The 14,781-nt window shown below is 36.7% G+C and overlaps 1 protein-coding gene across 1 annotated transcript in view; it reads right to left on the minus strand.

Annotated features, from left to right (window-relative positions):
* Window positions 1-4,826: 4,826 nt before the first annotated feature.
* The window catches only part of LOC139119230 (telomerase Cajal body protein 1-like), a 45,725-nt gene continuing 35,770 nt past the window's right edge, over window positions 4,827-14,781 (minus strand). Inside the window, exons 4-12 of the mRNA XM_070682916.1 lie at window positions 14,563-14,661; window positions 13,229-13,426; window positions 12,295-12,385; window positions 10,007-10,139; window positions 9,497-9,589; window positions 8,085-8,203; window positions 6,921-7,024; window positions 5,438-5,593; window positions 4,827-5,224 (exon numbers count right to left, since the gene is read on the minus strand). Coding sequence (XP_070539017.1) covers window positions 5,059-5,224; window positions 5,438-5,593; window positions 6,921-7,024; window positions 8,085-8,203; window positions 9,497-9,589; window positions 10,007-10,139; window positions 12,295-12,385; window positions 13,229-13,426; window positions 14,563-14,661 — 1,159 coding nt within the window. The 3' untranslated portion in view covers window positions 4,827-5,058. The remainder of the gene's footprint in view (window positions 5,225-5,437; window positions 5,594-6,920; window positions 7,025-8,084; window positions 8,204-9,496; window positions 9,590-10,006; window positions 10,140-12,294; window positions 12,386-13,228; window positions 13,427-14,562; window positions 14,662-14,781) is intronic.

The following is a 14,781-nucleotide window of genomic DNA, read 5'->3' on the forward strand; positions in this document are numbered from 1 at the left end:
ACATACAAAGATATGTGAATTATATTTTATCAATATGCATATATATTTATGTACATGTATTTGTTTTGTATACAAGTGTATACACATATATAGATATGTAATATTATAAAAATATATCACTTATGTATTTATTTATATATTTATTTATTTATGTATTTCATCATTATTTGTACAAACTAACTGTAAATAGATCACTTGTTGGGATATATACCAAATCTCAAAGTGTTCATACAGAAATCTGTCCTGTGGAAGTAGAATGTTAAAAAGAATAGAAAAATTGTCTTCCACAAGCACAATTCATCATCATTTCAGTAGTTTGAATAAATCACATAGTGTCATCCCTTTGTATACCAAATACTGGTGTTTTCAGATGAGCTGTGCTGTTTTTGAGAAAATTTTTTAACCGTTTGGCATTTTGCAAAGGAAGGAACTGTCTGTCCAAGATGTTAACCCTTTGCACCCTGACCCCCTGGTACTCTATGATGTCATCGAACATTTATGTCCGAGCCGGGTTCAAAGGGTTAATTCATCTTATTTAGTGTTATTAGGAACAATGTGTCTTATCAGGGATGCTGATACTAACTGGTGGAGAGGAATCTAGAAGTATGAAGGAGATTAGGCATCAGATCCACAAAATGCACACAGGTTTTACCTGTACTGAAAGAGAAACAGGTAGGGTATAGTAGAGTGTCCTGCAGGGGGGGGCACAGGGAGGCACTGCCATAGGCAGGGTATACACATGTGTACTGTGGTTTTACCCCCCCCCCCTCCTTTTTTTTACTTTATTATTGACTTTTCACCATGGACATTTCTCATACAGTGTGGACTTTTGAATCCTGTATTTGCCTCTAGAATGATGTTGATCCATTGCTTTGTAGAAAATGTAGAGTTTGATGGCAGCATTTGGGCCAAAATGCAGACTTTTGACAAAATTGTAGTTTGGACATACTACAGTCAATTATGACTTTTTTGAGATGTGATCTACATAACATTTTAGAATGATAAGCAAATGCTGAAAATGATAACAGCCATGATTTTGAAAGGGTTGCAGGGAAATTATGCATTTTCTTTTGCAAATATTTATAAAACTTCCGCTTTTAAATCAAACATCTTACATCTTTATTATGAAAAATATAATTATGATGAATAAATTCAGATTTAATAATTAGAGGTGCTGTTATGTTTCTTAAAAAACAGAGATTTAATGCAAATGTTTGGTCATTTGATCAAGATCAACAAACCATGTTAGACCTCAAGTTGAGAGCAACCTGTCATTTCAAAGTGGGTGTAAGTTTAAATTTGGCCCATGCTTTGCGCAGGAAAACATTCTACCATTTTTTCACCAGCAAGAATACAAATAGGGGCATCATGCAAATGAAAAACAAATTACCAACAATTTGCCAATTTTTGAAATGTAAAATGGCTGCTATATCCTGTGTTCACTCTAGAGGGAAAACTAAAGACAAAGGGGAAGAAACTTCATACCATACTCCATGTAAAAATTTGAATTTCTGAAAATATATTCCGAGGGAAATAATCGTACTTCATTCATTAGATTTTCATTCAAAATGTAATTGCTTCTTACGACTGTATATTGATACACTTTGGATGTCACATGTAGCGAGAGAAGTGTAGTCACTTCTTTCACAACACCTGACATCACTTCTTGGTTTCCACAACGTACCACACATCAAAATTCTTTGCAACTTTGATTCTGCATTCAGTGTTTCCTCAGTTTTATCCCAGCAATTTAGCTAGAGGAGTAGACTGTCCCACCAGTTGCTTGGCTTTTCTAAGGTGTATTCAGTAGTTTGTAGCTGGATTTTATGTTTACCCTACCATCTATGTGACAGTCTGCCAAAGTATACTGCTTCAATTTCACAATCACCTCACCATCAACGTGACTGTCTGCCGAAGTTTATTCCTTCAAGTTTGATATTTATATGCCAACAGACTTGGGGCAAGTCTACTGGAAGGGATCAAAATTTACTTGCCATACAGCCAACCTATGGTTCACTGTAGTGTCCCCTTTGAACAGTATGTGACAAATATTCATACTAAAGTCGTGCAACAACTGGTATTCTGATTTAATCAAATGTTCACATTTGTAATCTGTATCACTGTTACTCTACCAAACTAAGTATCTAACCATGTCTATATCTACTGTTCATCATGGTAGATATAAAAATGCACATTGAAATCATGCAAAGTTTGTACAAAGTTTTCAGATGTGTGAACCGTATATGCTCATCATCAGTTACTGTAGCATCCTGAAGTTTATTTGGGTGATACAGGAGATATGCGCGCGTGCTTGTCACATTACAGTTGTAGAACATTTCTAGATTTTGGCATGTGGGTGGGCAGTGGAAAAATAGACATAACGTGCATGTTTGTCAATTATTTAACCTTGAATGTACTTAGGGGCAACATCAAAAGTTCAACATAATAAATCTCACTTAATTGCTTAAGTTTGGCCTCAGACCCCCCCACCCCCCTTCTAACTTAACTGACCTAAAATTGAAAAACATTGCGGACTCATACCCTGTACTAATTCTTTCACAGGACGTACCAATGTACCATTGAATTAAATAAAAATTGAAAACCATTATAAAGTAACAAAAATACGGGTGACTGGATCGGTTTTAGCGTACAAAAAACAGCCTTGAAATTGTAAAATTTGCCAAAAAGACGTTAAATCGTTTTTGACTGCACAGAAATTAATTTGGCCAAAAACCCCCCACCCCAAAACTTAAGCAATTAAGTTTTTTTTCAAACATTGATCTTTTGACGTCGCCCCTTATAGACATGTAAATACACAGCTAAACAACCATACTTGAAGGATTTTGGATCGATATTTTTGTTGACTTCATCTTCGTCAAGTAGAAAGGATCATCTATTGTTTGGTGAATTTGCACCTTTTTTTTTTATTTACATCATCATAAAAAAAAGCAAGAAGCCAATTTACAGAAGTACCCAATAAGGAGTACAATGCCTTGGTCAAAGGCACAACATCATGCTATAGTCTAAATTTCGCCATCCTCTGGTAGAGAGCCAGCTACTCCAGCCACGCCCTTGTCTTGAACTCATCATACTTTTGATTGTGAGCCTTGGTACCTTTTCAACTGGGCCATGATGCATTTGTGTCAAACTCAAGAGGAGCCAAAAATTGCCACAATAATACGCCACTTTAAGGTATACAGTCAACAACAGTCAAATATGCCCATATATGGTCAAAGGGGCATTCCTTGGTATTCAAAATGCCCGTGTGAGGGCGCTGTTTTTTAAAAAGTGGCCATCTGCTTAAAATCTGTGATTGGTTAGATTTTCTCTTTCCATGGTAACTGTGGCAAAATTGGAACAGGTGACAGTATACCTTTAATGGCCACTGCTGTGTTCTACAGATGTTAGGCAAAGATAATATCATGTGATGGCAATTACATGTAAATAAGACAGTTATATCCCTTTTCCTGCCAAATAGTATCACTTCCCCATTTGCAAAGTCAGTAAAAAAGGTACTGAGCCAAAACCATATGTATTTTCATCCACTTGGCTTGGTATGTTATAGCAGCTATATGTTTATGGTATCTGTGCTTTCAGGGGCCTTAAAATTTTCTACATTTTGTTAGCAGTGCACCATATAGGACCTGTTACTCTTCAGTAGTTTTAACCAACTTGACCTAATGATAAAATTTGAACTTTGCATAATGATACTGATCTTTATCCACATGGTTTTGCTAACACCTCAGTCCATTCAAATTCCAGGTTTCACAACTACTTACATCACACATATCACATGTATACAGGTTGTGTTGACCTGCTGAATACTGGGTATTTCAATCTGCTGTATGCTGTCAACCAATGGATAAAGTGTAGTTGACACACCAAACATAAAGAGACATGGTCGCCTCTCTTGCAAACTTATAAATCAAGGTTACACACGTACAAGACAATGCTCGTCTTTACATTCAAACACTTTTTGGCAGGTATCATGGGGTTGTTGATAAATATGATGTGTCTCTCAGAAAGATGATCACTGATGGCATCAACAATATCTGTCTGTAAATTGTGACCATGTACATCCTATTTGACGTACAGATTGGTAAAGGGCAGTGCAATAATGTTGGGGCTGGATGTGCTTACCCTTTCAAAACACCTGACATCACTTCTTGGTTGTTTTACAGGAGGATCGTATGTCTTTCTTTCACAACCTTGACTGTATTATGTGTACCAGTACATAGTTCAAAGTCTGTGCTGCGCTGTGCTGTGCTGTGTCTGTCATATACAGTAACTACGTAATGCAACTTTTGATCTCCAATTTTTTTTTGGATTACAGATGGGTATGGTTGCTTTCAATTTCTTGTTCAGCTGCCAAAAGCATGTTGAGATACACAGTATTCAGCTTCTCCACTCAGCTTGTGCATTTGTAGACTGCATTGTTTTTGATGATGAGTGAATACTGGTCCAGGGTTCATATGTAAACAATAACAGTAGATTTTACAGGTCTAGACACTGCACTGACAAGTGAAATTGGTGTCTAACAAACTGGGGGGGGGGGGGCGAACAAGAACTTGCAATCGACATTCAAAACAAAAATTGTGAAAAAATCATCAAAAATATTGCCACCGGTCTTTTAATAATTCATGCTTATGAAAATCCATTCAAAGTGGCTGGTCCAACAGTCACTGTGATCTCTTGAGGGTTCCTTCTCAGGCAGAAATGAAAAGATATTTGAAGCTGCAATTTTCCATTAATTAGTTTTGTCCCATCAGATAAATATCACACAAATATAAAATGTTTCAAAAAAATAGGACAGAATGTTGACAGGATTATTATTATAACTATTTTATTAGAATAATATTTAATCCAAATTTCTGCCAAGGTAGGTAGGGCTCTGCTATTGATATTTAAAAAATGCTTAAGTTTTCTTCAAGACTCTTACATAAAAAAGTTTTGGCTAAAGTGCATCACAAGCATTAAAATGTTCCTTTTCATTTTAATGATGAAGTTGACACAAGCACCGACTCATTTACATACTACTGTTGTCAGTCATTCCATCCACTAGACATCTTTGGCAGTCAAGCAAGACCACAGCCTCAGGGAATTCTCTCGTGATATCTGATTTGTTGTCGAAATATCATCATCACTGTCACTCTCTGTTGCCATGGGAACAGGAAACTTTCTCTGTCCAGAGGTAGTTGCCATGACAGGAAGGATTGGATGTAGACTGTGAAAGCGAAAGCCAAACATGCACAGTTTAATATTGAAATCAAACACAACTCCATGGAGTTTGAAAATTACGACTCTACTCTCTATTGCAAACAATAAGAGCTGCCAAACTGAACCGTTACATCCATTCTGTACATCATCATATACACCTGATGTATTTGTTATAATTGATATAATGATCACCTGAGACCACTTTGAAATGACTTCTTACCTGACACCATTGACACAATCACCGTGAGCAAAGTAACTTAGTACTGGTGGGAGTACCGGTTCAGTATCTGCGTTATGTTCTGCAACGGCTGCTACTGTTGTGTCCCATACTGTCACCGTCCCATTCTGATTTCCTGACACTACAAACTGTCCAGTGCTGCATTGAGGAAAAATTACAAAATACCGGTATGTGCCTTCAGTCACAAGCTGTGTCAACATCATATGAGTATTTTGGAGGTTCCAGAAGTGATGCATAACCTCACTGCCTGCACACACAGAGTGTCTGACTGACTGTAATATTTGTGCAATGTGTTATTTCTATAAATTTAAGCCAGTATGCGTCTTGAAAGTGAAAGACTTAAACTTTCCCTCACGTTTTCCCCTAAAGAAACTTTCAACCAGTCTCTTACCAAATCAAGAATACAAATCAGGGGTCACCTGGCAAAGGTGTGGTACTAGGGCAACAAGTTACTTGACATTCACTGGTATTTGAAATTCAAAATGGCTGCCATCCCTGTGGTAACTCTATGGGGAACAATAACATTTTCAATTTTCACAAAACTGAGAAGGTGAAAGTTTTTCTTTCTCCAATAGCTTTAAAATGAGCTGCAACAAGTGGCAGATCAGAAAAGAATTGAAAAAATTTGAGAGTCCAAATATCACCTGTCCCAAAGGCGCATTCTATCTTAAAATAGTGACTTTCTCTACATCACCAATCTGCCATAACGATTGTGATCCAGTAAAGAGGCCGTTTGTCACACTGTAAAATACTCTCATGGAAAGTGGCACATATGAACAACACTGAGTCAAATCTTCACAATGAAGACAGAGAAATTTGCTTAGGGGGCTCTCCCACAGCTTTTTTGAAACTGGACCCCCTAGAATTATGTTGATTTGTGAAATTATTCAATGTGAGCCCAGTCATCTTACCATGAAAGTTGTCTGCGATTTCCTGATAGTAATTTCCACATGATTTTTTTTAACTTCAGTTGTGTCAGTCAAAAAGTATGTGAGGGGAATGACTGATTTTCGTAGATCATCTCAAAAAACTGGTCTTGAGTTCTTTTTTACATTTCTTGCTCTTTTTGGAATTCAGGGAGTTTATTTCAACATCAAATCACCAGTAGGAAAAAAAGGTAATATTTAAAACTTTGGCAACAATATTGTGTAAAAGTGTCTGAGACTGAATACGATTGGTATCTTATTCAGTTTTACCCAAACTCCTTGTAAGCAGGTCAACAATCATCATTGATGACAATGTGTTTGGGCTAAACCATGGTGGTGAAAGGGTTAAACTGATTTTGACAATGAAAATGTCTGTTTGATTCATAACTTTTGGTTTGACTTTAGCAACATTCATCAAATTTTAGCATGGTACCTTGAAGTGTTATACCATAGAACAGCATGATGACACACAAAATTTCAGATTACATACACAAGATTTGAGTCTCATCTGTCAACTGAGTTAAGATTACAGATCTTACCAATCTATATCAAAATACATTCTTTGATTTGTCGTGGCATCTCGTATCATTCTGAACATTACAACCCCAGGATTCCGAATGTCCCAGCATAAGATTTCTGAATCCTGAAAACGTCAAATAGGAAAATGAAAGTTGTGATTTCTTAGCCTCTGATATGTACATGGTAATGATGTGTTATGAGGGATAGGGCACATCTTGTTGGAAGATATATGATATCGTTGGTTACATGATTTACGCACTTAATAAACAAAGTCACAGATTGGTCTGAAAGTGAAAAATGCACAGAAATTGACAAATCTCAGACAGCCAGACACACTGATCACCCATGTTCATCAAATGCTTATAATGCAAATCTATCAGTTATCTCACTGCCCACATCTCTGTTCATGTTGACTGACACAGCACACCATCAGTCTCCAGTACTGTTGCTCTTTATCCAGTGATATCTCTCAACACCACTTCCTGTAATACAACTGGCAACACCACTAACTTTCAAACCATCTGTTCAATTACAGCTATTAAATCGGATCTTTTTAACAAATATTAAAATCATCTGCTCAACAACTGTCAACACTTAATATCTGTGCTCCATTCAACTAGCATGTCTGTAATAGCTCATGAATTTTATCATTTTTGAGGTTTGTCCAATCATCATTTCCTTGACTGGGTTTCTGTGTTGTACCATTTCTGCCATTGAGATTATTGCAAGTTTTTTCCCCGAGCATAATACCTTTATACACAAACACTATTTGCTACAGTGACACAGCGACATGGATATTCCATATCCTGTTACAGCAATTTGTCATAAGTAGGTAGCAGGCAAGGTGGATACCAATTTGAAACCACATCCTATGATCATGAAAACATTTGTTAAATGGTAATATCGGTATTATTAGAAGGTAAATAAATGTATACATGGAAGTAAATGAGACTGGCATATTCACCCAAGTCACAGCAATTTGTGTATTCACACCCTAAAATAATCGGAAAACAAGGGTTCTAATGGAGCTGCCTTCCTCATTAGACAAACTAGCCAGCAAGACAGCTTACATCACTATCAGTTACTTAAACTGTTGTGGATTCAGTTGATGTTCTGTTTAACCACTCTTCGCTACTCTACATGGTTCATGTTATTTTCTCCTTCTATGATCAGCTGTAGCTTACCTTTCTACTGCCGGTGTACAGCACATTTCCATCCGGAGAAAACTTCATGTGAGTTAAACCACCCTGATGTCCACAAAGGAGAAATTCCAGTTTGCCGTTTGGTTCACTGTAGATACCAACTAAATTATAGCAAGACGTTATCAGAGACACAGTTCTTTCCATACTTGACTTGATACCAGTATTTCTGGCTGCGATACAGTACACAGCACCCAATTGTGTGGTACTCCCATCCCACACCCATCATGGAAAACACTTCAACGTCTCCGTTCACTGTTACACATATAACCATATTTAGATTTACATTCCACTATTTATCAAAATGCTTGAGTAATTTTGACTCATTATGTTTTCAAAATTGCCATCAGTAATTTGACAGAACAAAGAAGATATATTAAATGATGAAGGTGAATGTTTTGCTCAAGGTACCGGTAATAAATGATACTTGAATGAAGAAAATAAATTTGGGAGTATACACATTTGTACTATGATACCTTGGGACTGAAAAAGATGGCTTTTATAACAAGGCATTAGGTGTCATAGATTTCAAATTTTAGAAGTGGACATACAGACTCATAGGTACATAAAGCCATTCATTCACACACACACACACACACACACACATAAAGACACGCAGTAGAACCTGGTAATGAAATTTTAACTGTTCCTATAATAGCTCCCTCTGCCACATATTCATCAGGTATGTGATAGCCAATTGGCATACGAACAACAGAATGACTTGCTAATTTGTGATCTGCAGTTGTGCTGCCATCTAGTGGCAGCATTGGACTGTCATGAAATGAAGTGATGTGAAAATGCAAGTCATGGTACATCTTGCCTCTCTGCTCAACATGGTATTTATCGATACGAATTGTTTAAAACATGGCCATCACAGTCTATCCATGTACAGGTTAAGATCACTTTCACTGTGCCGTGAGAGGGTGTAAGATATGAGGACATTTTGCAGCAGTTTCCCAAAAAAAGAGTCTAAAAGGCACTATATATTTTTTGCAATACAAAAGTCACATATAAATTGGCAATGGTAACGTTTGAAAAAAATTTTGAAAAAATTCGACCCCCGTTTTAGACACGATAATGAAACCATCGCGAAAATAAAGTAATGGTCATGACCATTAATTCATTTTCGCCATGGTTTCATTTGTCTAAAACCGGGGTCGAATATATGCACTGTCACCCATTCATTGAGTATCTTTCAACATGTCAAACAATGTAAGTAGTATCTTGCATCAAACAAAATTCATGAAAAATGGCCGACTTTGTCCCTTTGGGTAGTTATTCAGACTCTCAAACATTGACACTACCTTTTTTGATCTACCACTTGTGGGGGCTCATTTTGAAACTCATGGAGTGAAGGGAAATGAAAGGGAATGGTTTAAAGTTGCTGACATCCTTACCTGATTTGGAATATGAACCTGCTGCATACATCTTTGGATCAGTTGGATTCATTGCTATGCATGATATGATACCACATTGTCCTTTCTTTTTAGCTGCAAAATCAAGTCATAATAGATAGTCATATCAACTCAACTACAAATTACACACGCAATGTTTAGATTGTGTGGTTTACGTCTAGTTAGCTTCCTCAATTGTATTTTGACTTACCTCAAATTTTGCAAAGTTAACAGGGTATATACATGTAAGTGGCTAGCATAAATGGTATCAAGTTATAGTACAGTCAAAATTCACACATTAACATATAAAAATTGTACTTTTTTAACATTTGATTGTCATGATATTTGATATTTTGTGAGTGAATACCAATAAGAAGGGATAACTTATCAAACCAACTGAAACTTATTGAAGAGAGTTTGATATGTAAGTTCATACAAGATTAAGTTCACACAAGATTGCATTGTGAACTGCAATATCCTGAGAGAGTGTGGATGTGTGGAGTGTGGACTCACCATGTGTGGGCCGTTGTTCACATTCTCTGCCTGGTCTATTTGTATCAAACACTTTTATGTTCTTATCAAAGCCACAGTAGAGTTTCTTTCCATTCAGGCTAAATGCTACACAGTGTGGAGTTGTCATCTCATCCTATTGGAAAAAAGAATTTTGGTTTTTTTTTTTCATGACTTGAAATGTTACATAAAACATACAAATTGCACTTACAGCACTATATAATACAATATCTATGTACAAATATCTATTTTATATCTTATAATAAAAGTTTATTGTAGTGCTTAGCCTATCACCCCATTTTCCTCTGTAAGAGGTCAAACTTTACCATAGAAAATCAATGGGATATCGGTTCAAACCATAGTGGTGAATTTTGGTTTGTCTTGTGACAGAAACACTACACAAAACATACAAATTGCACTACAGCACTATAACACAATATGTACAAATGTCTATTTTATGTCCTATAATGAAAGTGTACCACAGTGTTCGACCCTTTCTTCCACATTTACCTCTCTAGAGGTCCAACTTTACCATAGAAAGCAATGGGATTGGTTCAAACCATGGTGGTGAAAGGGTTAATATAATTATTTGTTTACAAGCCTGACTTGGAATATGAACACTGTAAAGGATGTTGAAACTGATATCTTTCAGGTCAAATTCTTCAAAATCAACAAGCAATCAAGGAACCAAGAAAAACAACAGAAGTACATACAGCTGTGACATACATTATCACTTTAAGATCAAGTTTAATAGTTAGCATCACCATGCTTATGTACATCTATTTTAGCGGGACAAGCCACTCATTTTTGCTACAAAGCTTTCAAATGGTCTAGTCTGTTAACACACATTATACTACCATGCCCTGCCTGTCGCATTTTGATTTGTCGAGCTGAACCACATGACTGACCACAAATACACAGTAATGGTTTGTTTTCGTGCTTGTGAATATGAATAATAGATTAACAACTCAAAGTATCTTAACTTTACAGCTGAAACGTAAATCATAATCAATCACAAAATAAAATAGAGCACTTGTGGGCCAAGTTGAGATACTTTTTATCTGAAAACATCTCTGGATTTGCCAAATTTTTACAGCACACGTGACAGTGCGTCGCATATTGCTCAGTTCTGGGGCCAAGTTGTCGTTCGCTTGGGAAATTTTCACAAATTTTGACGGTTTTCTTGGGTCCGTTGATAATATAATGGAAATAACAGACTCGGCCCTGACCATTAATGTTTATTTATGGGCGCGGACTCGAGGAAAGCCACAATTAATGGGCTCGGCAAGACTCGCCTGTTAATTTTTGGCTTTCCTCTCGCCCTTGCTCATAAATAAACATTAATGGTCAGCGCGTCACCCGTTATTTCTATATTAGATGCCATAGGTCAAGCAATGCTTCAGTGGCACTTATGAACTTGACCTTATGGTGACAGATGAACCTGGCAGTATGAGTTGGAAAATATGATGAAACAAATAAAATGGACCATACAGAGTTGCAGCTAGGGAAACTACAACTAAAGTTGTCACAATAAGTTTTCAATTATCATTTTTGGTGCAAACGTTCTCTACCAATAATACAGCTGCTCATACATATGTGTGAAATTTCATGATAGCAGCCACAACTGCTATACTCCTTTTGTTTAAGTTTCAATGGAAAGTACCATATATATTAACGACAATATCACAATATTATTATTATTTTATACTTTATTTCAAAAGTCAGTGCCATGTGTTGAAGGTATTATAGATACTCTTGAAAATATAAAATACCAGGTGATAAAATACTAGTTGATTTTTACAGAGAGGAGTTTGTTCTGTTGCTTGGCCATCTATGATTTTGAAATACAATATATCACATGCTCATCGCAAAATTGTATCACTACTCAAAGAAGTCTTTATTTAGACTGTATGTAACTTTGCCTTCCCAGCAGATGGGCTTGAAAGTTGCTGATTCGCTTTGTTACACACATGGAGATTCACATTATTTCATTTTTCACATCCAAACAGTAGTGGTGCAGAAACATTAACTGTAACCTTGACATTTATTCTTTTACAACCACTTCTACCACATCAACTAGGCTTTATGTTGAAATTTTATTCACAAATTATTATTGAGGTCATCAGCCATGTTTGAATATGAAAATGCCCCAGTATGTAAATTCCCCATAGCAGGAACCCTAATGATCCATTTTACAAATAACACAGGGACCCCAGCATTTCTTTTTTGTTTTGCTTAGTTTTATCATTATCTGCATCATGGCATGACTTTCAGGAAATTGTTGTACTTACAAGATGATTAAAGGCTCTATATGTACATTTCAGTTGGCCAGTAAATGCATCCCACATCTGTACAGGATGGTCACGTGAACTGCTTACAAACCTGAAATTCATAAAACGATGATGAAAAAAGTCTGTAGCATATTCTGTACCTCAACAGTATTTTTGAAGTTCCACATCTTCAAAAAGCAAGAACACAGTCACCTACGCCATACATGCATAATACAATTTATAGACACAAAGTGAACTTTTCAGTTTTAGCCAGCAGCTCATTTCACTTTACAACCAGTTCAGTCAAATGTGAAACGTGATCCATCCTGATGACTTGTTTTCACCGTTTTGAAAAATCTGCCACTGGTTAAATTGTTACTGATGAGTCTACATTAGAGCAAACTGTCCACAAAAGAATAGAGGCATTACATATACATGTAGTGTTGACAGAATAAATTCTGAGCACTTCTACATGCTTCCAGAAAACAACAAAAAGCCCTTAAAGACAGCAGGAAAATAGTTGCAATGCAGAAGTATATATATTAGACACAATTTCCAAAGAAATTTCCAAATTGGCGACAGTCGAAGCGGCAATTCCAAGGAACAATTTAATCATTCTTCCTGGCCTTACAACCTTATCCTGCCAAGTTCATATGTCACCATCAGGTCAAGTTGGCTAAAACCAATGAGGCAAGACAGTATGTGTACACTTGAACAAAGACTCGAAATTTCAAAGCCCCAGAATACCTAAATACTGTAAATCTGATTTTGACAGATAAAACCTACTATGCCATGCCATGCCAAGTAGCTGAAAATACACAGTTTTGACTCAATACCATTTTTATTGACTCTGCAGATGGGAGAGGTACAGGTCTAGCAGGACAGGGATGAAAGAAGAGCGTTTGATAAAGTGTCCTTTCTATAAATCAATAGAATGACATGACAAAGGACTTACAAGCAGGTATCTGGTTTTGTTGAATTCATCAATGGATACCAGGCATAATCATAGATCAGTTCTCCGACAGGCACGCTGAAAACTTCAACCATTTCAGGAATCTCTGAGTATTGACCGAGGTAGATTTCAGCGGGAAGGTTAAAGACTCGAAGGTTATCGTCATCACTGTTTGTTAGAATACAACTGCCATCTGGAGACCTGATGAAAGTGAAGCAAAGGAAACAAGTTCTATCAAACAAATTGTAAATTTATGTAACTCACTGGAAAATGGATATACCGCAAAAGAAAAAGCTAGGTCTATATTACAGTCTCATGATTATATTAAGCAATGTTACTAACTGAGACAAGAAAGATTGATCATGTTCAATGACATCCTTGTGTAAGTACCCTTCAAGAATGCCACAGTCATTATATATTATAGTCCAAACATCGGACTATGTGCCTAAGGGTAGGTGACCATTTGCCCGATGTAAGGAAGGCAAATGGTCTCCTGCACCGAGGGTACATAGTCCCTTGTTTGGGCTATAATGTTTTTATTACATGCTTCTCTTACACAATTTTCACTCAAAATATTTACGTTTATTAGCAAATGATAATCAAATGCTTTATTTCCAACTTACACTAAAATCTGTTAAAAATGGAACGATTTTCATCATCGAATGGCGCATTGATATGTTAAAGCTACTGTTATGCGGTTTATCAATTTTTTATGCAAAATTTTCCTAAAATTGGATTTCCTAGGCAAAACATGAGATTTCAACATTTTACATCCAAAAGTTGTCAAGTTGAAAATAGTTCCGGTTCACTTTCAGTAAAGTGATGGCTATGCGGCCCGCAACGTCATCGACGAGTTACCATTGAATCCTATGGAGCACACAACGTTCGATATACGAGGCATGTAATAATACATGTAATTGACCAAAGACAGTTCGTTTATACAGACTGGCACCAAGTAATGTTGACTGTGTTCTCTAGTGGAATGCCACTGCCATGAGATTGGCCCCAGCCAGTAATAAACTGTGTTTCTGGGATTAGCACCACAGTGCTGACATGTCAACCGGACAACCTTCGAGAATGTCCCTGCTATCAAAAATTGATGTACAGGTAGGAGTGATCATGCTTCTGCAGCAAAACTTTGAAGTTGATGCAAAAGAAAGATTACTGCAGTGATAGAGGGACCATGCGCAGATATAGAAAGCACTTTTGTCAGCTGTGATGAGTTGCACTCGCCTCCCAATTCCCTGGTTTGCAATTGTGCAAATGGGCAAACAGATGACAGAGTCCCAGTATCAATATTCCATGCATTTCTAATACTCATTGTCTTTTTCACTTACCATTTACAGCCTTTGAGAAAGTTGGACTGGAAACTATCAAAGCTACTCCAGGCTCCTGTCATCTGTACAGGTGCACTGTCAAAACTGAATGATAAACTCCTGAAAGCAAACAAGAAATGCTGATGATTTTATGGTACAGAGAAATGTGTTCTAAATACTTTTCAAAATAGGTAGCAAACTGTTATGGATGAATGGCCACAGAAGGGGAAGAAAGAACAT

The sequence above is a fragment of the Ptychodera flava genome, chromosome 19 (assembly GCF_041260155.1).
Source record: "Ptychodera flava strain L36383 chromosome 19, AS_Pfla_20210202, whole genome shotgun sequence".
In the NCBI taxonomy this organism is placed as follows: domain Eukaryota; kingdom Metazoa; phylum Hemichordata; class Enteropneusta; family Ptychoderidae; genus Ptychodera; species Ptychodera flava.